The 23,195-nt window shown below is 44.0% G+C and overlaps 1 protein-coding gene across 2 annotated transcripts; it reads left to right on the top strand.

Annotated features, from left to right (window-relative positions):
- The first annotated feature begins 2,959 nt into the window (after positions 1–2,959).
- Positions 2,960–16,497, top strand: tpd52 (tumor protein D52). 2 transcript variants are annotated; one of them, XM_086279743.1, is made up of 7 exons: positions 2,960–3,678; positions 8,003–8,133; positions 8,921–9,069; positions 9,530–9,631; positions 11,035–11,076; positions 11,895–11,943; positions 13,100–16,497. In XM_086279743.1, exons 1-7 carry the CDS (start codon positions 3,555–3,557, stop codon positions 13,223–13,225), a joined length of 723 nt encoding a protein of 240 aa, XP_086135869.1. In that variant the 5' UTR covers positions 2,960–3,554; the 3' UTR covers positions 13,226–16,497. The 2 variants fall into 2 exon arrangements, with proteins under 2 accessions (XP_086135869.1, XP_086135870.1); XM_086279744.1 differs by lacking the exon at positions 11,035–11,076 and having other exon boundaries at positions 2,965–3,678; positions 13,100–16,496.
- The last annotated feature ends 6,698 nt before the right edge of the window (positions 16,498–23,195 follow it).

Genomic DNA, 23,195 nt, shown 5'->3' with positions numbered 1-23,195 from the left:
TCTATATTTGTATTCTGAGACTTCCCAGTTTAAGAAAAAAAAATTTTCTGCTAAACCGAACCCTCATAGAGGCTTTCAGCTCATTCTGCCTGAAACAATCACTTTCAGCTCTTTCACATTTCCTTCTGATTACCCGTCCCTTGTCTGGCTTCCACAAAGTGAACCACAAAGTCTTTGTGAACACTACTTCCTCTTTTTGGGAGTATGCAAAGTCACAAAAACAAACCTGCCGAGGGACATAATTTCTTATTGTTTATGTTGTGGCTGACTTGTGGGGAATGTCATAAAATGCCAGTTGAGAGGGGAAAATATCTGTTGTCAGGAAATCCCAAAGTTACAGAAACCAGAGAAATATTACCTGCAGCCGCCAAGTGAATGTGTAATGACTGTCAGCACTGGAGGCTGTTTGTATGCTGGAGTACTTGAAAGAAGTGCCAGTAATACTAATCATTTAGACTGTTTTAAGAGAATGTGTTCGTACATTTACTGAGACGTTTATATTGGACTGTTGTTTGCACGTTGAGGCTTGATAGTTTGCCGTGAGCGACTGCAAACGCATTACTTCTGGGTTGACCTTGCTAAATAGAAAAGCTGTGTTGTGGAGCCTGTCTAGTGTAGCTGTAGTGTTATGCTATTTAGCCTTATATGACCAACAACTTGTTTTACAGACTTGTCATGTGTACTGTAGGGTTTGCTGTTACATTGAAACTCATCATCTCCCTGTCACCATCATTGTAATACCTCTGCTGCCATGGTGGGGGTTCTTTGATACTGAGTTACTCTTAGTCACCTGTTTTCCTCAAATGGAAAAAATGAACATGTTCATCACTTGGATGTACAGTTAAGTAGAAAAATAAGTAAGTCCCATTAAGATTATTGGCTTTTTCCACATTTCAGCTGGTTGGCATGTTTATGTCTTTGAAACATTGCTTACAGTTGAAAATGAGATCAGACCATAACTATGACCTGCTTATTCAGCAAGTGCTGTGTTTTTTATTTGTATTTTTCCTTTTTAAGGTGTGGGATGCCATCAGACCAAGAGCTTTAGGAAAAAAAAAATCTGGATTTGTTTTAGTCTGATGAGGATTTAAATAGGATCTCCAAATAGTTTGAAAGTGGAAAACGTGTCACTACTGCTGGTGCAGATTTCAACTGTTTTCCTATCTGCCCAACCAAACAGCAGACCAACCAAAAAACATCACCACAGTGTCTGCAGGTAGCTCAAAGCGCGTTCATCTACAGTGAGAACGAGAGGGCAAACATTCACATGGGAGGCTTTCCCACAAACCAGCCTTTGACTCTAAGAAGGCAGAATTTGAGTTTCCTTGTGAACATGCAGGAAACGGATCAGGCCTGTGGATTAAAAGGCGCAGAAGAACAGCATTGCAGAAGAACCTCGTATCTTACAGTAAGGTGCAAAATGTTGATTTGCTTTGCTACCTCAGAAACTGAGCAACTCGATGAGTTCGATCTAATATCAAAGACTTTTTCTTTTTTTTTTCAATAAGAGTTTCCTTGCTGTGTTTAACTTTATCCACAGGTACTGATTTAAAGAGACTCGAATGTTGAGTTGTGCAAAATATGTAGGAGGAAAAAATGTCAACTTTTTTTTTGACTCTAGTTAATCGTGGAATTTGTCCCCTAGTGTTTCAATACTTTCAGGAGAGCACCGCTCCTTCTCTCTAAATGTAAGGCATTTCCTGGAGAGGATCAAGCAGACATGCACGTCTGGCTTTCTGCACAGAAGAATGGTGGCTGCACAGGCCTGAAGGGAGCTCGTGATTTATGTACATAGTTTTTAAATTCTCCCTGTGAACATTTCTGTACTAATGTGCTAATTTTCCCCGCAGCGATACCTTTGCAGAGCTTAAATCTTTACCACTTCAATTTTAATGCTGCTCGATACCGGTGCTGCAGCACATCTTTCCAAAGTTATCGAGTAATTTTAGGGCAATTTTACATCCGTAGTTGAGTCTGCTGGGATTACTTATTATACATCAGGGAAGAAATAAAAAATCGTAAATCTACTGAAGCGTTTTGGGCTTTCCCCAAAGGAAAATCATCAGGGTAGTAATTGAAATATATTTGAATGCATTTCTTTAAAGAGGGGTTTGATATAACCCTTTCTGTTTTCCCTGTGATTGCCTGGATAGCCCCCCCCCCCCCTGCACATTTGCTTAAATATAAAATACATTTTTGATTATTAAATGTCCAGACCTAACAGGAAAGCCTTCGTCTGACACGTCTGTTAACTAAAGGTAAATTACTAGGTGGGTAACTGAGCTGATAACCCCCAGACCTCAGTTTCAAACCAGTAAAAACTCAGTATATGATCTTGCTTTGAGTCGGCTTCACTCTGTTTAAACTAGCCGATGTTTGTTTTGTACCTCCTTCCACAATGCTCTCGAGCTCTTTCAGGGATTCTGTCTGTTCACCGTCATAAAACTTGTGCTGCTTTTCCTCTTCAACGCAACCTTGAAAGCTTCAGTGTCTAATATGTTGCCATCTACGCTGCTTTTTGCACATTTGATTGAAATGTGACAAGGATTGCACTTATGTTTTCCTCTCTTTGTGCAGCCTAAATACCTGCTTTATGTCACAGCTCTGTGCCGTGTCGTAATGCAAAAGAAAAAGTCTGCTTTCAGGCGAGGAAAAGCTCGATTAAAAGAGTTTGTTTTCATGTGATGAAGGTCTTGCATTACAGGAGCTTTCTAGTTCAGAGAATGCCATTGTGGCAAGCAGTTTGTGTGAGTACACAATCTAGCACTTGTTCCCTCTACCACTTCGCGTAGCCTCTGGCACCCTCTCTTCTCCTTTCTAGCTGACTAGCATTACCGCTGCTTCAAGCTGGACTGTCCACCCTGGATTAGAGCTTTGCTGTAATCTGGGACACTGCAGATTATGCTTTTCATCTAATGCGCCCCCACACAATCACATCGCATGACCGGCCCACACAAATGGGGTCGCTCTCATGTCCTCCTCGATTGACAGGCTGGGAAGCGAGGGAGGGCGGGAACTGGCGGCGGAACCCGAGAGTATTGGAACAGGAGTACCGTGCGGTATCGCAACAGCAGCTAGGCACACAAAAATGACAGCGATGGCGCTCACGGTCTGCGGGATGGACTAAGAACTGACCTTTGGGATTATAGTGGAGAGGAAGTGGGAGGGTGTGTTTTTTGTGTGTCTGTGTGTGTGAGCCGGCTACAACAGCTGCTTGAGGGGACAGGTAACTTATTAACAGCAAGACAGGCGCAAAGGGCTCACTACACCATGGCCCAAAACAGAAACCGATATTTAGAAATTGGCATCACTGTAGTCACTCTCACCTTGTGACTACCTGAGGGCCGATACAAAACCTCCTTCCTTGTGCGTGCACACACTTGGACACTCGAGTGTGTCTCCGCATGTCTAGTAAAGAAGGAAACGGACACAAGCAGCACGCGCCTGGGTCACATGCAAACAATCAGCAATAAGCACTCGGCTGGCTCTGCTGGTAAAAAGGAGGTGGTAGTCGCTCCGGCCGGCAACACGCTGAGAGCTGTAAAGAATAAAGCATGGACCCTCTGGAGGAATACCGCTCTCCGTTTGACTTTGAACAAGGAGTCAACACCAGCTATCTCTACCTCTCCCCAGCCTTAAGCGACACACCGCCCAGCTCGCCAGCTGTCAAAACCAGAGGTAATCACAAGGAGAGAAGGGAGAGGCCGAGTGAAGGGTCTGTGTTTTTCGCGTGTGTGTGTGTGTGTGTGCGCTTGCTGGATAAAAAGACAAAACATGGGTTTGGTTCATTGAACAGGAAGAATTTGGGGTGGGGGCACAAACTGGAGGGGGAGGGAACAAATGATGATTGTCGGCGATGCGTATGACAGCATTCTCTCAATTTAGATGTTTCTAGATCTCAGACAGTGTTGATTTCAGACCATCATAACTCTTTAAACTTCAGTCATAATTATGCTGCTGTACCACACGGCGCGCCGCGTTTTCCTTCTTTTTCCTAGAAATGTAGAAAATAAGGATGCAATGACTGTAAAACTGTCTGTTTTTCTGTTTTGGGGAAAAAGAGAAGTATTCGCTGCAGTAGTTTAAAGTTTTTCAGCTCTTTATCACGCTGTCTTTGAACATTTATCCAATTGAGTTAGATATAAACAGAAAAAGACAGAACAAGACGTACACAGTTTGTACCATAAGTTATTGGGTGACATTTTTGCAACGTCCAGTACAGACTGTCCATATCGAGTTATGCTTTGATTGTGTCTCATTTTTACAATTAAGCCTTTCCAACGAGTTCTCACAGGCAGCAGTGTTCATCATCTGTTCCCCAACCATCATTCCTCCCATTACAGACTCATTCAGCTGCGGTAGGAACCTCCTGTTGTCATGGTACCTGGGTCTGTGAGCCAGGATTTCAAGTTTTGTGTGAATTCATTATTCTTTCCTTTGCGTCATGAAGATGATTAAGAGTTTTAGTTTTGTACGGTTTAGTCTTGAGTTTGGTTCTTTCTAGAGTCTCTGAGTCTGATATTAGTTTCCTTTCATGTCTCGTCCCTGTGTTCTGTCCTCGGTGTCTCCTGTGGATGTCAGTCTTGTTGTCATGTCCCGTTGGTCATAGTCTGCGTCTCTATGTTCTGTCTCCTGTACCTGTTTCCACGTTCTTTGTCTCCCCACTCTGCCACGTGCTTCCGTGTCCGTTTACCTCCTGTCCTACTGTCAAGCTTTCATGTCCTCGTCTGGGTCGCCATGTGTATGTCACTTCCTGTTTTATTTTGACGGTGCCTCGTCTCGTGTGTTATGCTCAGTTTTGCTTCTCCTGTTCTGTTACTCAGATTAGTTCCAGCTGTGTTTCCACCTGTTGTCACCTGTTGTTGTGAATTCAATTCCTCATCTTCCTCTGTTCCTTGCCACGACCCTGGCTGTGTGCGCGCTCCATGTGTCTTAGTGTTCCCAGGTCCTCGTAGTTTCTGTTCATGCTGAGGTTTTTATGCCTCATGTTCTTTAACGCTAGCACTGTTGAAAGTTGCAAATAACACAGAATGGGTTTAGTGCCTCGACGCAGCTGGATGCTTCTTTTAATACAAGCTCTAATTCTAAGTATTTCCTTAAGAGGAGAGTTTTGATTGTAGGTATCCGGATCGCTGACTGTCATATTTCCTGTTGTGTTCGCTTGCGTGTTGATTTACATAATAAGGTGGCCAATATTTTAGGCACCACAATGTCAGAGAAAATCGCACGTCTCAGTCAAGTTGCCGCTTTTATATTAAATGTCATCATTTTACCCTGCTGAGCATTTATGCTAAATTTCCTTCTAATTGGTTATGGTTGACAGTGTGCTTGATGACCTTTAACATTTGACTACCAGTATTAATTCACTCTTGAGTCCAATTAAATCTCTGTGCAAATTTGATGAAATTTCCATGAGGCATTTGAGGTAGGTCGTATTTATGAGAATAAGTTTGACAGAGAGAGAGAGAGAGAGAGAGAGAGATGGAAAATCTTAAAGGATGTTCCTCGTCATGTTGGGAGCTGTTTGTGTGCAGACACACACACAAAAGTGTGTAAGGATTGAGGTTGATATAACTCAAATGAGACAATAGAGCCCATTAAGGTGAACAAATAGCTTCCTATGCACACTGTCATTCTTATCTTATTCTTTCGTAACATTCTGGTTGTGTAATACAACTTTATTGATTTCCATGTTTATTGGTGTGTCGTCTGGCCCTTTATGAAAGCTGCATTAGCGTGGTTACCGCTATCCGATGACTAGGCGACCTCGCTGCTTATCGCTTATCACAGGAAAAGAGGGACAATCAAAAAGCTCGTGGTCTCTATTTAAGTGCACGTCTTCGTCGTTGCTACAGTACTGACAGACACACAGTTGGGTGCTCATAGGGCAGGATTGTTAAGAGGAAATGAACTCAAACCATAGAGGTTGGGCAGGGATGTGGGTGAGTATGCAGTTTGATGTCGCAAGCCAAACTTCTGCCTACACTCGCATATAAACTTCTCTATTTGTTTCTCTCTCTGACTCTCCCTTTGTTTCTTTTTTTTCCCTCTCATGCTCTTAGCACCTACTGATGGAAACACACCTACAAGACATTTACAGAGGTGCCCAGAATTTTACATAACCCGATGTGCTTGAAGAAAATGAGTTCCTGAGCAACATATTGTAGGTTATCAAAACATTATGTGTACTAAAATTTACAAAAAAAGGGTGGTGTCTTATTTTTTTCTTTATCTGGTGAAGCACAGCCGTTATAACAGGAAGTGTCTTTTGCAAAATTGTGATGTTGTAGTACGCAGGTTTGTCTGCATATATGGTGTCAGTGCTGTATCACTAGTAGAAAGAAGAGGGGGGTAAATTCAAAAGAGAGTGGAAAAGCGCTTAAGGGCAGATGAAGTGAAACACCCCACAGGAACAGAGGGGGTGGTTTCAGGACTGAGGGCTAAATGAGAATTTCCTCTGTGGTTCTTTTTGCCTGATTACCATAATGCCCATCTCCGTTTCCTCGTCGAAACGATTTGCCTCGGATTCACTTCTCTCGCCAAAGCGTGTTTTGACATATAAATATTTGCACTTGCGAGGTGTCCAATCCGCTCGCCTTGTCCCCTGGCGTTAATTAAATGTAAAAGGAGAAGCAATTAATGGCACAGCTCCCTCAGCTCGTGATAATAATGTGTGTTTTGAAGGCAGAGGAACGTTATTTCATTAACGGCTCTCCAGACGGCGTGAGGCAATCCCGCTGTCTTTGTGGGAGTGTGCACTGCTAGATTTATGTGATTTTTTTTTTTTTTCTCCTCTTTTTTTCTGTCTCCGTCTCACGTCTTCACAGTGGTCCGCATTGAAAGAGAGAAAGGGTGTCCTCAGTATTTGGAATGAAGTGGGAGGAGGAGGCTATTTCAAGTACCATTCCTTTTGGCGAGATTGCGCGTTTCACCGCAGCTTCCGTGTGGAAACAAAATATATCACCGGCTAAAATGATGTTGTGCGTTTTGCTGTTTATGCCAAATCCTGACCCCAGCTGGGTGACAGCTTAGTCACTGAGAGGAACATTTCCTATATTCATGCAGTGAACAGGTCAAAATATAATGATTGGCTGCTTACGCGACCACCTTCAAATGCACTTTTTCTTTTTAAATCCTGAATAATAATAAGCAGCTGCAAATACACAGAAGCTGCACCTGATGTCTTCATTTCACTCTTGCACTATTACATATATTTCACTGTTATTACATAATTATTACAACCCCAGTCTGCTGAGAAAATTGCACATGGCCAAATTCTCTTACTTGTTAGGTTGAGCCAACGCTTTAATGAAACTTACACTCTTCTCTGTTTTGTGTGATGGTTCTGCCTCCACGCTGAGGTAACAACACTGTATGTGTATTAAGTTCACTCCAGCAGTTCCTTTTTCTTGTATTCTTCCCCTCACACTGAGTTATTCAGCTCTGGGGTTTCCCCTTTTTCCTTTATTTTTATTTTTTTCATACTCTCCTATTTCGGGTTTTGCGTCTATACTTTAACTTCCTTGAAATAATTTGACTAGATACCAAAAAAAAAAAAAAAAGACCTCAGGGAGAGATTTTTGTTTCCCCTATTCCAGCTCACTTCTGGCCCAGAACATCCTTATTGGGTGTCGTACTTTTGTTTCACAGATCCCAACAACTCCTCCTCTCACACCGTCTGAGCCGAGGATATCTCCATCTAGAAAGTTTTTTGTATTATTGATGCGCTCTTGTTCCTGCTGAGCACAGCTCTGTCAGAGTCATCAACATCCAAGACAAGCTTGTACTCTATATGCTGTGTGTGTGTGTGAGGGAGATGGTATAGCTGGTCTGTGCAGGAAGAATTGTGGAAAGCTTCACTCCTTAATCTCTGTCACATGTTAAATCACCAGACATGTCTGTTTATCTTTAAAAAGAGATCACTTCATTAAATTTTGCACTTCTTGCTGAGTCAAAAACATTGTTTTCTTTTCTTTCTTTCTTTTCTTTTTTTACCTCCCAGGTTCCCAGGGCCATCCGGACTCGGCCCCAGAGGTGGGAGAGGATGCAGTGACGTCTGTTGGCGCTGCGTCCTCAACAACGCCCGACTTGACAGAGGAAGAGCGTCAGGAGCTGCAGGAGGAGCTGGCTAAGGTCAGGAGGGGTCAAAGATTTAATAGAAGAGATGTTGGTCTGAGCGAGGTAAACATTCACGCTCCCAGTTTGGGATAATCAGTTAACCTGACAGGATGGACTGTGGGAGGAAGCCAGAGTACCCAGAGAGAGCCCACGCATGGGGGAACATGCCATGCTCTTTAACCACTGAGAAGCTAAGTTCAGGCCTTTTCACTTAAAAAACGGTTCACAGCTATTTAAAACAGCTGAATGTTGTTGCTCCAGGACCTCACCTGGTGGCGCGTGTGACCCGTGTACTAACGGCTCGGTCCTCTCTGCAGCTGCCTGGGTTCGATTCAGCCTCGGGGCCTTTGCTGCGGCCTGTCACCCGCCCTCTCTGGCTCCATGCTGTCCTGTCCGCCTCTATCAGATAAAGGCTAAAAGGCTCAAATAATAATTTTTTTTTTAACGAGTTATTTGGAGAACAGTCATTCTGTTCAGTCGATTTAAAGTATTTTGATCAAACGGCTCATTTGTCGAATGTATTTACTGCGGATTTAATGAGATAATTTGTATTTGTAACAGCAGAACGTTGGTGTTTGTGGAGACTGGCTCCAAATAAATTTGAAATGTCGCCACGGTCATGCGGTTAAACAATGGTGGAGTTTTATGACCTGGAAAAAATGTGTTTTGAATTTGGGTCTTTTTATAATGGCAAATACTGGATGAGCCAGACTTTACATGTTGGGGTACAGATTTATATGTAGAATCAAATATGACGTCTGTGTGCGTGCGCGTGTGTGTGTGTGTGTGTGTGTGTGTGTAGGTCGAAGATGAGATCCAGACTCTGTCCCAGGTGCTGGCATCCAAAGACAAGCAGCTGGCTGAAATTAAGAGGAAGCTGGGCATCACTCCTCTTAATGAGCTGAAACAGAACATCACCAAAACCTGGCAGGAGGTCACTACCTCCACTGCGTAAGTACTGAGCTGCGCGCTTTTCACGATGCCTTCATGTCAGCCGGCTGAAAGCGTTTGCTAAAGACTTTTTGTAGCATTTTTGTCCTTTTCCCATCCTGATCGAGAGCTTTCTTATGCATCAACCCTGCACGTTTTCTCTAATTGCTCTGAAAATACGGATAACTGTCAGCGCTGTGGAGAAAACGCTCTTTTTGCGCTGAACGAGAAAGCTGTCAGTGCTCCTGACAGGCTGCCTGTGGCCCGTTTGAAATGGTTCGATGGGATTCACATTGAAGGAAATGAGCAGCATTCTGATGCTCTCCGGCTTTTCTTTAAAATGAAAAAGACACTGAAGTTTACTTCTGACCTTCACGTGTCTCTTCCGGCTTTGATCCTTCAGTCTCTTTTCATCACACTCATATCCTTTTTTTTTTTTTTTTGGCCGCCCATCACTCCTCTTTCTCTCTCTCTGTTTCAGCTATAGGAGGACTTCTGAAACTCTGTCTCAGGCGAGTCTGAAGGCTACAGCAGCTTTCACAAATATGGGCTCAGCCATCACCCGGAAGCTCGAGGATGTCAGGTGAGTCAGACGGGGAGATGTCAGCGAATCATATTTTGTAATCCTTTGAAAAGCCACAGTAAAAATGGCTCCGCTGTGCTGCACCTGTCCATCATATCACATGTGATAGAAATGTGTTCCTGTAGCGGGCTCTTTTCCTTCTGTCCTTCCTCAGCGTTTAAGAGACCACACTCCTGTCTTTCTTTACTAACCACTAACAAAACTCATTTTAACAAGATTCAGAGTCAGGACATGTTTTTAAGGTGACAACTTTAAAACTGGGGGCAGTGTGAGACTGCTCGCCTGCTTCCGTTCATAACGCACCCGCAGGCCCACATGAAACACATCTTTGTTTAAAGCATAAGCAGTGGCTTCCATATCTCCTGTATATTCATATTCTGCCTTTCTTTGTGTTAAACAAATGAGAAATGTGCGATAATCAGCATAGAAGCAGCAGAAGTGTTAGTAACTTACAGCATTGCTTGGCTTTTGCAGGTCACACTATACGTCTAATAAAGTTAGGTAAGACTGCTCACTTATTTAAGGCCAGTTAAAGGAGAAATAAATCTTATTTTTCTTTTCATACCATCTTTGTGAAATGTGTTTGAATGTGGGACTGCAGAGGTCGTTCTTCTGATCGATTTCAATTTGCATGAATAACTTGGACATTTTCCTGCATGTTTTTTTTTTTTTTTTTTTTTAAATCAAATTCTGCAGAATGAACTGAAATCAGCTGTGTTTTTATGCACTGATGTGTTTTATTCAAATCTAATTGGCCTGTTGCACCACTTTGACCAGCTTCTTATTAAAGGGCATATGTCCCGGTGGGTTAGGTGTCAAACTGTGCGTTCAGAGCACCAAACGCAGCACTTCCTGTGAATTATTCCTGATTAAACCCGGCTTTAAAAAAAAAAAGAAATCAACAGCAGATTGTTGCATTTGAGATGTATCTCTTGTTGATCCTCCCTCTCGTGTCTTAGTGTGTCTCCCCTCCCCTGTCATCCTTCTTCTCTCTGGATTACTGAGCCGCAAACAAGATTATTAGTCCTCTCAAAGCTGCAGTGTGCTGAGAAGAGCAGCCTCAAAGACTCCGGGCTGGTTGCCATGGGGGGGGGGGCTACTGAGGGCCTGACAGGGGTCAGAAGGGTGTGTGTGTGTGTGCATGTGTTGTCCTTTTGTGTGTGCGTGGGTTTGATGACATGATACTCACCCATAACTCGCAGGATTAACACGTACCCGCTGTGTTAATACACAATCAATCTTAATTGGATAAAGTGGGATTTATAGGATTTATGCACTCGGTAGAATAAACGAGGGTTTGTGCTGTATGTTGTGCTCTCTCGCTCTGTGCATGCTCTGCTGCTGCTGTGCTAACATGACCACTAACACTTCCTTCTTTTCTCCTCAATAACGCTGTCGGATAGCGTAAAGTCATTGCAGCACTCGGCTAGCATGCCCGTCATGAGGTAAGAGAACCCGAACCAGTTCGTGTGAATGTTGGAGGCTGCTCAGTGTCTGTGGGCGGCAGTAGACAGACAGAAGAGCGTGTTTCCTGTTAAATAAAATAAGGCCTGACAGCGTACCCTAATAATACCGAGAGACCGCTGGTGAAAGCCACTTTATCTGCTATCAGTGAAGCTGCAGCTTTAATAATCTCGCTCCGCCAGGCCGCTGCTGTTTCGTCAGGCTCAGAGGTTTAACAGAAATCTAAAAAAAAAAAAAGAAGAAGAAAATATGAAGATGCAGGGAAACGCCCACCTGCACAAACTGCTCGCCTGGTTTTTGTTTTTCTGCACTTGGAAAGAATGTTCTGCCCTAAATATGGCTCTGCTTTCACAAAACCTGGACACACACATGTAACCAGGTTTTGAAAGAACTTTATTTCTTATTTGGTCTGTAAATATAATCAGAAATTTCTCCCGGTGAATCCGAAAGTTCAGCTCGAGAGCGCACACACACGAGAGGCTTTTCGGAAGACTGTCCTCTCGCCCTCTTCGCTCTGTATTCTCTTTGTGTGTTTGCATGAAAAACAAGCCCTCTTAGCACTTTCTCAGCTGAACAGAGAAGAATGGGGTCACTTTAGAAAATCCCGCATTGTGTGTATCGAGTATCAGATAACATGACCTTTACAGGCTGTGCTTGCAGTGGGTGTCCTGCTCTATTTTCCTTTTGAAAGGAAGACGTGTCTGCATCTCGTCTGGGTGTGATTATGTCTGATAACTTCAGTCATCTTTTTTTTTTTTTCTCTCTCCTCTCTGTCTTCTGCCTTTTTTTCCTTTCACAGAAACGCACCAACCTTCAGGTCGTTTGAGGAGAAAGTAGAGACTCTGAAGGTAACGGCTGGATAAAGGACCTTGATGCCGTCTGCAGACGTGCCTGTGTGGATGTAGAATGGCTAGGAGTCAGAAACGCACCATTATTCTGCGCACAAACTGTATTCCACTGCATTTTGGCGTCACGCCGCAGTAATGAGGTCGCGTTCAGTTCGTCCTCTCTTTTCAGTGTTCGTGAAAAGAGGAATTCGGCTCTTAAATAACTTTTTAATCAAGATTTAAAGTGAGCCTTTGTGGCTTCTGAGAGCACGCGGTGTCCTTGGTTTCTTAGTTAGAGCCATCTGTTGCTCCACGTGTCTGGTTTAAATAATAAAAATGAGATAGTGGATGTCAAAATGCTCAATTCGAGGCCTTAAAAACCAGTAAGTGATGTCAGATGCCCTCCCTGAATCAGTCCTGCCACTTATCCAGGCTTGGGCCCAGCACTAGCGGTACAGGAGCTTTATGAAGCTTTATTCAGTGTCCTTCATATCCTTAGTAGTGGAAGCTGTGACATTATTTGACTCATTCAGGTCACAAAAATGTTGTGCAATATAAGTTCCCAGAGTTATTTAAGGGTCATGTATCACTGTTTTCAGCCTGGTTGCGTGTGACTGAATGTCGATGTATCTCCTACCGCATGGCAGGAGTTTGATGAGACGGTGTGCAGGGTATCTGGTGATGTTAGTGGTCCTGTTTATGTAGCGGGCCTAGAAGATGTCAGTGACTGCAGGTAGCTGGATCCCAATTATCTCATCATCCCAATTAGTGACCCACTGTGCACTGGTCTAAGTTAGTGATGAGAAAAACACATTTCTGTGCTCTGGATGAGTCAGAAAATATCCCACCTTCCACTACAAAGGATATGAAGCACAGCTTCTGTGCACACTCACATAAAATGATCCCCCTGAGTGCCTCAAATCTGAGAAGTTGTCAGACGATGATCATAAAATGAGGGTTAAAAATATGCAGGGATTATAAAAATATAGCAGTAAAATGCAACATATTGCGTTAAATGTGACGAGTTTAATGCTGCAGAAAATCTTTGATCTTGGGATTTAGCGTGCAGAGCCGTAAAACAAACATTTTAAGTTGAGTTAATTATCTTAAAGCTGAGCGTGCTCTCAGTAATTCCATCAGAGTAAAACCTACGTTGTTTTCTTTCCTCCTGCCTCAGACCAAGATGACCCCATCACCATCCACCAGTGAGACCGGCATCCAGGACGGCGGGGATTCTCCAACCGCTGAGGCTTCACTCAATCAGCCAGACAACTCGCCCTCCCAGGAGGAGCCGATGCACTGAGAGGGCCTAACCACTCTTGAGCTCTCTCTGTCGACCCTCTAACCCCCCGGGCCATCTACACTCTCCCCCTAAACGCTGCGTGCCAGTTTCCCTTTATTGGAAACCAGTGACTCCCTCCCCCCCACACTCCCAGCCTTCCTTGTGATCTAATTGTCGGATCTTTTCTCATGACACGTGCTCTCACTTGTTAACCACCGCGGAAAGTGAAAGCATGGGATGGGCGCAGGCATGTGGTCTTTTGCTGTGTATCTTCGAGTCTCTTCAGGCTCACTGTGGGAGAAATCCTCCCTGCTGTGCCACTTTTCCTCTTCCCCTTCATCTTCTCCCTCTCGCACTCCTCATGCCTCTGCCTAACCTGCCAAACATGCTCCAATTTATCTTTTTTTTTTCTGTAGAAACATAACAGTTTTTGTGTTGTTGTTTTTTTTCTTTTCTGGAGAGTAGAAAATTGCACAAAGTTTTCACTCGTTTATGAAGGATTTACACATTGGTATGTGACCCAGGCAGTTGTAGGCTCCTAGCTTCTGCATGGCCCTGTGTTATGTGTTAGTTGTTATTATTAGAAGCACTCGTTTGCTCCGCTTCCATTTCGGGGTCTTTTTAAGTTTACCTTGTTTTGGGCTTCTTTTTTTTTTTTTCTTTAATTTTTCTTACAGCACGATTGCAAAGTAATTTAACACTGCGTTCAAAGAACAAATGTAAAAATGTATGCCTTTCAGTGTCATCGGGGTGTGACACCTGGTGCGAGTACTGTGGGTTAAATTAGTCAGTTTTTCCCAAGTGCAAACACCGACTCGAAAATAGGAATTTCAGAGCACAGGATGGGGGTGAAACACACACACAAAAAATTCCCCCCTTTCTTTGCCTTTGTGATGATGTTGTCAGAGAACGATCTCCACGCTCAGATAGTTACAGGAAAACTGCCAAGATCAGCGGAACAGAGATAGAGCAAACACAGCGTCAAGGTTCAGCCTTGACCCGAGGTGAAAGAGGGAAAAAAGAGCCAGAGTCAATATTTAAACACTTCATTGTTCCTGCGTGGGAGGTAACACCTAAACCTCCCCACACTGTGCGTGATAAAAGGCCTAGCAAGAGGATACTTCACTGATATGAAATAATATTGTAACAGAGAAGGTTTCCCTCCCTATTTTGAATATGCGCACTAAGCTTAACAGGCTTTTTCCTGCTTTTTGGGGGGAAGTTGCATAAATAATTGAAATTCTGGTGGTAGAGTTTTGGCATACTGCACAGGTACATACAGTATTGGGTAAAACAAATAAATGCTGCTTTCAGAGATCAATCACCATTTCTGAGTGTTGAAGGTAACTTAGTGGTGCATCTTCAGTGACCACTGTTTTCAGCTCACTATTGATCCTGCACATCCTAGAAACTATTGAACTGCTGAACAATGAATGAATCGAGTTGCGTGCTACCCACGGGTGACGATGGAGGCTCAATGAACCTCGAAGGGCGAACAGAGCCAGGGTGGAGTCAGCCAGGGCTTCCTCTGAGACGTGAGCGTAACTAAACTACTGATTTGTAACCCTTCCCCTCTTCTGGATGCACGACCAACCTTGTGCAAGTCTTCTCCTGCTGGTGGTCCAATCGTGCGTGTGATTCAGCTCGCCCTTCGCCGTTAACGTCGCCATGCAGACCAAGGGTCGGGAACACTGCTATCCAGCCATGAGCAAATTTGTTGCAGCCTTTTATCTGAGGCGCTTTTATTTGGAGTCGTTTACTCAACACACACACAAACACATTTGTTCATGAATGGAACCATGGAGACAAGAAATGCACTCTAATTAAAAGACTTTTGAAGTAACCTGACTCAGTGCTCATTGACTTTATGTGGGAGGAGTGGGGAGTCACTCAGGCAACATTGCTTACCCTACTGTGTTTATTCATTAGTTTCTATGACGTCATTTTACATTAAATACACAAATATTATAGAGGTGCAATACCTCAACTGAACACAAGAGGGCAGCCAAGATCAGAAGCTCTGCTTGTGGTGCTTTTACGTCTCAGTCCGGCCCAGACAGCCTGGAGCCTGCTGCTGAACTGACTCACAGTCATTACTGTTGCCTGACACAGTGAGGGGAGATGTAGGAGACGTGAGGAAGTCAGAGGAGAGGATAGTTTGTAACCGGCTTCTAAATATATATAAACAGCAGTTTCAGTGACACTGGAGTTGGAAAAAGTTGAAAATACTGATCTGATCAGCGTTTAAATCAGACCTGAAGTCTGGGCTACAGCAGCGGTAAAATGAGAAGTATAAATTTAGAGTTGACTGCAATAATATGACTAACAAAGCAGTTGGTATTCGTATTTGATTGTTATTCCTACCACAGTACTGTGCAAAAGTCTCGAGTCACCCCTCATTTCTTTATATTTTGCTTCCAAGGAGCCAGACTTTCTTGTAAAGTGGTCTCGAGCAATAGTTCTCCAGGCTTTCAAAGGTTTTCTTTACACGTTGGCTGTTTTTTGTTTGTTTTTTTTCACTCATTTTCAATCCAGTCCTCATGCCTGACCGTTTTCAGAGAAATATTTGTTTAAGCTACGTAAAACTGATCCAAGTCCACATAAAATATGGATGAAGCAATATTCAGTGTACAGACAACTTTGTAAAGAAGTTTAAATTGTATCTTTACACATTTTGTCACCAGCAGCTGGCTACAAAGACTTATTTGCTCCAATTTCTTTAGTGGAGTCATAGTTTCACTGCCATAAAACAGTATTTTTGAGCCATTAACTGAGAACTTATGTATCTCAGCACAGTGTGCACATTGTCCCCTAAAAAATTTGAGGAAACTGGACAAGTGGAGGACAAAAGAAGTATTGGTAGGCCTGATCTGCCTACAGCAGCTGAACAGTATCTGAAAGTCATGTCCTTAAGAAATGGGGAAGTGAAGGGAATCTTCTTCTGATCCACTATGTAATACTGGCATCAGGTCAGCAAAATCTTCATTTGTCAGCATGAGAATGATCCCAAACTCATGGCCAATACAGTAATAGCATAATTAGACAGAAAACCACATAATGACCATATCTGTCATGGACTGGTCTCCCCAGAGCTCGGGTCTCTACATTACCGAAGCAGTGTGGGATCAGACAACAGAACAAAAGGGAGCCAACATCTGAAGGTGCTTCAAGAAGCCTGGAAAACTATTCTTGAAGACTACTTAAAGAAATCACAAGAAACTCTTTTATCCAAGCAGTGTTGAAGAATAAAGGATGTCATACCAAATATTGAGCTTGTTAGAAATGTACTAACTCTAAAATTGATCTGTAGAATTGACCTACATTATTTCCAATAAACAATCTTAAGGAACGCTTTGTGTTATCAGAAAGCGTGTGGTTAAACTGCACTCACACAGAAGCGCCACATTCAGGAGAAACGACACACCGACAGCAGCTAACAAACAGCTGCCAAAAAATCTTTATTCAGTTATAACCAGACGCCTGCAGAAACTTGAAGTCACACAGATCGCTCTGGAGAAGGTCTAAACTCTACACCGAGTCAAACAACAACAGCACCAGAACGCACTTTGTCAGTAAACACAATTTTACAACAAGAACGATGGCGTTTTCTACACACACAGAGATCAGATAAGAAAAACAAAATGGTACAGGAGATTTAACAGTCAGTGTGCACCGATTCTTCTCAACCGGAGAAAAATCATATATATATATGTATGTATATATATATCGATAGAAGTCGTTTGATAATATCGTGGAAAAGAATGCCATTATAATAACAACATCACTGGTGCAATAGAGTACACATTTTGTGATAGATCTTTACTGCAAGTGCTTTGTGTCGTGTGTTGTGTTCACAAAGGATCCCGTGTAGACTCAGTGTGTGACACTGACAGCTGTTGTTGTCGTGCGAGTTATGAAGAAGCAGGCCGGTTTAAATGTGCAGAAAGAGAACATTCAGTCGAAACATGGCTTAGTGTGTGTAAGGTCCAGCAGGCAGAAGAAAAAAACAAACCTCCGGGAATCCCAAATGACAATTTGGACCGTTTTGGATTTTTCTTGTTTAGAGTTGAACGAGAAGATCGATACGCTGCTATGAAGGGAGGCATTAATGACACGTCCCACAGGGGACCCTGTAGTATATGTCATTATGTGGGCTCCATGATCCCGTTTCCCACCTGTGTGTAGCACAAAATGGGACTTACTATGCCGTGGGGTTTTGTGGGAGCTAGTCAAAGAAATGTGTGTCCAGCACTGGTTAAAGTTTTCAACTGAAAGAAAATAAAAAACAAACAAAAACAACAACAACTCTTAGTTAAATAGTTTAGAGCAGGGATGTCAAACTCATTTTCCATCGTGGGCCACATACAGCGGAACATCTTTCTGTCAGTGTGAAGAAGTTTAACCACACATTTAAAGAGCAAATCAGTTTTTCCACACGATAAAGTTTTTCTACTGTAGTAAGTGAAATGAAATCTGTCAGTGTGACTCTTTGGGCTCAAGCTGTAAGAAATTATAACTAAATCATAAAGTGGGCAGCTCATCGCTCACAGTATGATAGTATGATAGTATGGGGAAGGAAAAAGCTGTAAAACGTATGAAAACAGTTAAAAGTCAATTTTTTTTTTTGCCATTTTTCTTTCTTTTTCAGAGCCGTCCAGATTGGGGGTTTTCCCGGCCAATTCTAGCCCCCATGCCTCATGTTTGACACCCCTGGTTTAGAGGATGTGGGTAGGTCAGTCTTGCAGACACCAAAGCCAGCTTGTCTGTAAGTCGACTTGTTGCGGCACGTTGTTCTATAATTTTATAATAAACAAGCAGCTGGTATCGATCTTCTCTTCAAACTTCACGATAATGTAAATAAGCATATTCCTACCCTGCAAAGAGAGAAGTGGGGGGGGGGGGGGGGGGGTGATCAGACACGTGATTGGCCCCACGGACATCTGAGACCTTCTGTTGTGGCGCAGAACCGATTCCACCTTCAACCAGAAGAAAACCAGAGCCTGCGGTTGCACAAATCTCTTTGTCTCGGGTAAAACTGACCCGTGTGTGTCCCCCCCCCCCCCCCCCCCAGCACCCTCACAGTAAAAGGCAAGCTACCGATTCCACGGACAGCAGCGATTCTTATCATCTAAGGTCACACATGGGGAGCCCTGCGTGCGTGCCCCGTTTCACATCGTCCTCGTCAATTATTCAAAGACTCGGACGCACGCGTACGCACAAACAGCAGCAGCTCCCCCCGCCCCCTCCCTCACGCGCTCCACCGATAACACCTAACATCGTCTGCGCTCTTGACTCAGAGAGGCCTCCGCGTCCTGTAAACGCGGAGTTACAGCTCATACTGGTTGCCTGATGGAAGGTGATGCTCCGCAGATGCCAGTGTGTGTGGTAATGAATCACGCAGGCGGCCGTTGGGCTGGTGTGAGCAGAAGTGTGTGTAGGGCGGTGAAAATTCATGAGGTACGACAGCTTGAACACTGAAATGTGCATTTATGGTTGCAGGAATGGCTTGACCAGGCTTTGTAGGGAGTAGAGGTGTACAAACACACACACACGCACACAAAATAAGCTTTTGTGGTCACTTGCACAACACAAACACAACAGGAGGAGGTATAAATGCTACATTGAGCAGATGGGACATACCTCGGGCGGTCGTTGGAAACACAGTCCATCATCTCTCTCTCACACACACACACACACACACGCCGATAACTCCTTAGCGGATCTGTGTTTTTGGACCAGCGGCCCGGTGAGACAGGAGCAAGCTCTTCGCATCGTCACATGATGAGATCTGAAGCCACGGGGACATACGCTGAGCAGCAGGGCCACATATCGCACCCATGATCTCACTCAGTGGGCTTTCACACCTCTTTCACTCATATTGTGTTTGCTTGCTTGCGTGTGTGGAGATGAGAGAGGTCTGTGTTGTGTTACATCACTGTTTAATGCGTGCAGTGACAGAGGCCCAAAGAAATAAAGGCGAGAAATGTGTTGTTGCTGATGTACGGTTGCATATTATCCTAACAGATCCTGCTTGATACATGATGCCGACTGATATAAATGATGCGGTTGCTTGAGCGATGGATGAAAACGAGAGAGCATCGCCAGTTTGGAAACGGTTCGTACCGCCCCAAAATGGTCTGAGCTAAATCCCTACATCGGCCGCGTACCGCCCACCCCCGTCTTTAGACTTTTCCTCCCCCCCCGGCGCGAGACGCCGGCTTCGTGAGAACATAACGCTGCTACTCCTGATGGCACAGGAGGAAGGAGGCCTGTGTGACTGATACTGGAGCTCATCATGAGGTTTTAAGCGGCTTCCTAGGACTTATTTTCAGCACATATAGAAGGAGGAAGAGACTTTGGGAGACTAGTGTTTCTCTCAGAGCTGACGTGTTTGAGATGTCAGAGGGGGTGTTACAGGCTCATGTATGTTGACTGGAGGAGATACCAGAGGAAATCCTTTTGTCTGGTCTAAGGTGGCACTTGCAAAGATTAACTGATTTCCATCTGAAAACTATCTTAATCAGTCATCACAGCCTGCATCCAAATGCCAAAGGAATAGCTCATCAAGAAAGTCTTTGTTTGTTTTCTTGATGAGAGTCGAGAAAACCTCTGAAGCTTGTGGAGAAGTTAGCCTGTCAGCTTAGCTTAACCTCCAGACTGGGAAAAACAGAAGGAGCTCGGTACACTCTGCCACAGCAGCGCTCTGACGGCTCAGTCACACTAGAGCAAACACAGGACACGGCAACCTCCATGTAAATAGGTTTGAAAAAACCTTTAACGAATTTGGAAAACTTTTTCCAAATTCATCGGATGATTGCAAGAAGGTGAGGTAACCAATATCACTTTTGATCGCAAGGTGAAACAATTAGTCTGACTCCAATCATTCGTGGGCAGATTGGAAGGTTTGCACATAACTGCCATGTAAAGTCTTGATTATACTCCACAGCAGGCAAGGCAAACTGCACACCCGAGGATTGAGCAGTCAATCTGACATCTGCTTGAAGTCTGTCACTTTGGCAGGGTGTGTAGATGGTGCTTTGTCGTGTTGACTCTGATCGGTCACAAAACTCAAGCAGGCACTCAGATGAACAGCTGATGCTTAAATTTACCTCACAGGGACTCAAGCGGGTCCATGCAAAGTCCCTGCTTAATTCAGAAACGCAGACAGATTTCTAGCACGCTGCAACCAACCTGAGCCTGTCTGCATCAATGACGCGTCTCTTTGCATTCGGGGTCTCACCTCAACTGGTTGCCATTGGGTGTATTCCTACTTGCAGGTTACTCAGCGCCTTTGTCATTTTGAAAATCGTTGTTCTGTCTTCATGTTTTCAATCTGTGAGGTTCGGACTGGACTTACAGATTGTGATATTCGCTGCTTCATCGGTGAATCGCTGCATCAACACAGATTGGATGTAACTTGGCCGTGTTCAATCGCAGATGGTTTCCGTCTTATTGCGGCTTTATCACAATCTTTACGAACCAAAGTCACATTGATGCAACCTTTTTGAAGTCAATGAGACCGCAGGTTCTTCGCACACGGCTGCAATAATATTGGTCACCCTCGGTCTCCACCCACTGTTTTCTCTAGTGCGACTGTTTTGCAGTGACTGAATTGATCTATAAATGGCATCCACCTGTTTAATGGTGCGGTGGAGCATTTCTTCACCCAGACTTGTTACTTTCTGCGGTGCTGGTGGGAGAGCTTGTAGCATCATAATTGCTTTTCTTTTCAGTTTGTTTACAGTTAGGCAACAAAGCTGATTCTGGTTTGGGTTGAAATACAAAACTTAGAACTAAGAAACAGTCTGGGCCACAACCCTGCTGACGCTGGCAAATTATTGCTTTTTATGCTTTGGTTTTTGTGCAGCTGAAACAAACAAATGGGTCATTTAATTTAAGATTCAAATACGCTGGAGGTGGATTTTGTTGCACACCAACTCAGCCTCCTTCTCCGTTTCTCCCAGTCTCTGTGTCACAGAGAGAAGCCGAGAGCCAAAAAGTGGACAATAGTGTGCCGCTCCAGGAGTTGTGGCATCTGCCAGCTGCTGCTGGGACTGCTCCATAGTACATGTACTGGACATGCAAACATTTCAACCACAAGGACAAAGTGTCTGCAGCGATGAGCGCCGCGCCATTGGACACTTCCGGATATCGGCGTTGCTGACATTAGCTTCATGTACTTTCACTTCCTAGCTTCAACAGAGCAAAGATTTCTCAAAACGCCTTCGCTGCTTTAAGTTTGCTCGACGCCTGGCAGCTGCATCAAAAGCAGAACCGACCCCGTTCAAGAAATGACACCCTAAGCACGTCGGCGTAGAAGAAACGCTCCCAGCCGCGGTCGCCGGTGGTAACAGATGAGGAAGTGTTTGAGATTTTACAGCCCAACTGTGGCACCTGATGCACTGAACAGACTCTGGAGCAGGAAAATGTGTTGCATCTAGTTTACAGTCTGGAAACACATATCAAACATTTACATTTAGAGGCTTCAAAAGGATAGAAAAACGCAACATACCGTGGCGACCATGTCAGGGCGGAGAGCAGCCGCCGCCAAACAAAGTCCCCCTTGCAAAGTTACTTAAACATCTTAAAATCGGGGAAATTATGTTTTAAATAATCACCGTGTTTTAGGGAACTCGCGGTTACACCTCTCAAATCATTTTGTACCGTGTGTGGTGTAAACAATTGATTCAATCAAGCACCACATGATTCAGGCCTCCTGTGACTGATGTCCACACATGGAAAACATCGGCCTTTTCAAAGCTTTTCAATCCAGCTTCCCAAGGGCGGTGCATGCAGGAGGAGGGACGACAAAGAATTCGTCCTCAGCATCCAACCAGCTGAGGAATCGGGTACTTTTAAAGAGATTTGCAAACAAAAGCAGGGGATTTTATTTTTAAGCTAAACTGTGACGCAGTTTAGCTACCGAGGACTGCACTGGCTGCTCTCGAGTCCCCGTCCTGGACGCCACAGCACAAGTAGAGCACATTTATATAAAGTCATGTTTTCCCATAATTTCCTTATTTGCATGCACATGCAGTATTAAAAATACAGTTAGACCAGAGCAGTGTGTGTATATATATATCTATATATAGATATATATAGATGTATATAATGTTTGAAAAAGGAGTGTAAAAATCCAGTGCGACAGTCATTGAGTTCTTGAGGTCTACATGATTGTAATCAAAATAAAACAGCCAGTGAGGTGATCCAGTTTGGAGAGAGGGCCGAGCTCTCTGTTGCATATTCGAGTTCAAACTGAGGAAGCTGCGGCACAAATACCCTGAAAACAAAGACTGAACGCCGTCTGGACTGTTTAGCGAATTTACATTCCGAATGATTAAAAATCCAATGATAGAATTCCGGCTGACGGAAAGTGAGTTTCTTCTCTCTACCTGATCGCCTCACCTTCACGCCGAACGCGAGCGATGCCCGTTGAGGTTTTCCCGTGGAAGCCGCTTAGCAGCTCAGCGCTATAAATGGATCATCTCACCGACTGTTTCACATGCCGTTTGCTGAAAACGAGGCTTCCTTGATTTCCCAAACATATCGAGATTGCGCCACGACAGCGATTCTTCTTCATGTCAACATATATTTATCTACAAGCCCTTACACAAAGGGGAGAGGGGGTTCATGTTTGGGAAAGCAAAGAGAAGGAAAAACACATTGGAAACACAGTATCATCATCATTATCATCATCAGGTTTGGATCAAAAAAATAAGTTTACAGCAAAGAGTAGAAAAGTCACTCGCAGATATCTTGCAACATCTTTCTTTCTGGAGCTGAGACGGGGCTAAAGAGGCTCACAGGAGAACTCAGACTAGCCAGCACCAGAAACATTCCTCCAGAGTTTCTCAGAGCACAACGCTGCGACGGCTTGAGGTCCGATCTAGAAACTCCACGCTCATCAAGGCACATTCAAGACTCCTCCAAAAAGGTAACCACCAGAAATGAGAGGTGGTGGTCGAGAGGGGGGAGCAACTCTTGGAAACAC

The sequence above is a fragment of the Aulonocara sp. 'chitande type north' Nkhata Bay genome, linkage group LG22, assembly GCF_057382095.1.
Source record: "Aulonocara sp. 'chitande type north' Nkhata Bay isolate Kocher_YH1m ecotype deep benthic linkage group LG22, A_spYH_male_GT1.1, whole genome shotgun sequence".
NCBI lineage: Eukaryota > Metazoa > Chordata > Actinopteri > Cichliformes > Cichlidae > Aulonocara > Aulonocara sp. 'chitande type north' Nkhata Bay.
Note: the sequence above shows the minus strand (reverse complement) of the source record. Positions and strands in the feature narration are given on the sequence as shown.

What these genes read in the sequence shown, in the direction of transcription:
- tpd52 (XM_086279743.1), top strand. Translation starts at nt 3,555, where the DNA reads ATGGACCCTCTGGAGGAATACCGCTCTCCGTTTGACTTTGAACAAGGA. An exon ending in GAGGTCACTACCTCCACTGC is followed by an intron (nt 9,070 to 9,529) that starts GTAAGTACTGAG and finishes TCTCTGTTTCAG; the next exon opens with CTATAGGAGGACTTCTGAAA. An exon ending in CGGAAGCTCGAGGATGTCAG is followed by an intron (nt 9,632 to 11,034) that starts GTGAGTCAGACG and finishes GCTGTCGGATAG; the next exon opens with CGTAAAGTCATTGCAGCACT.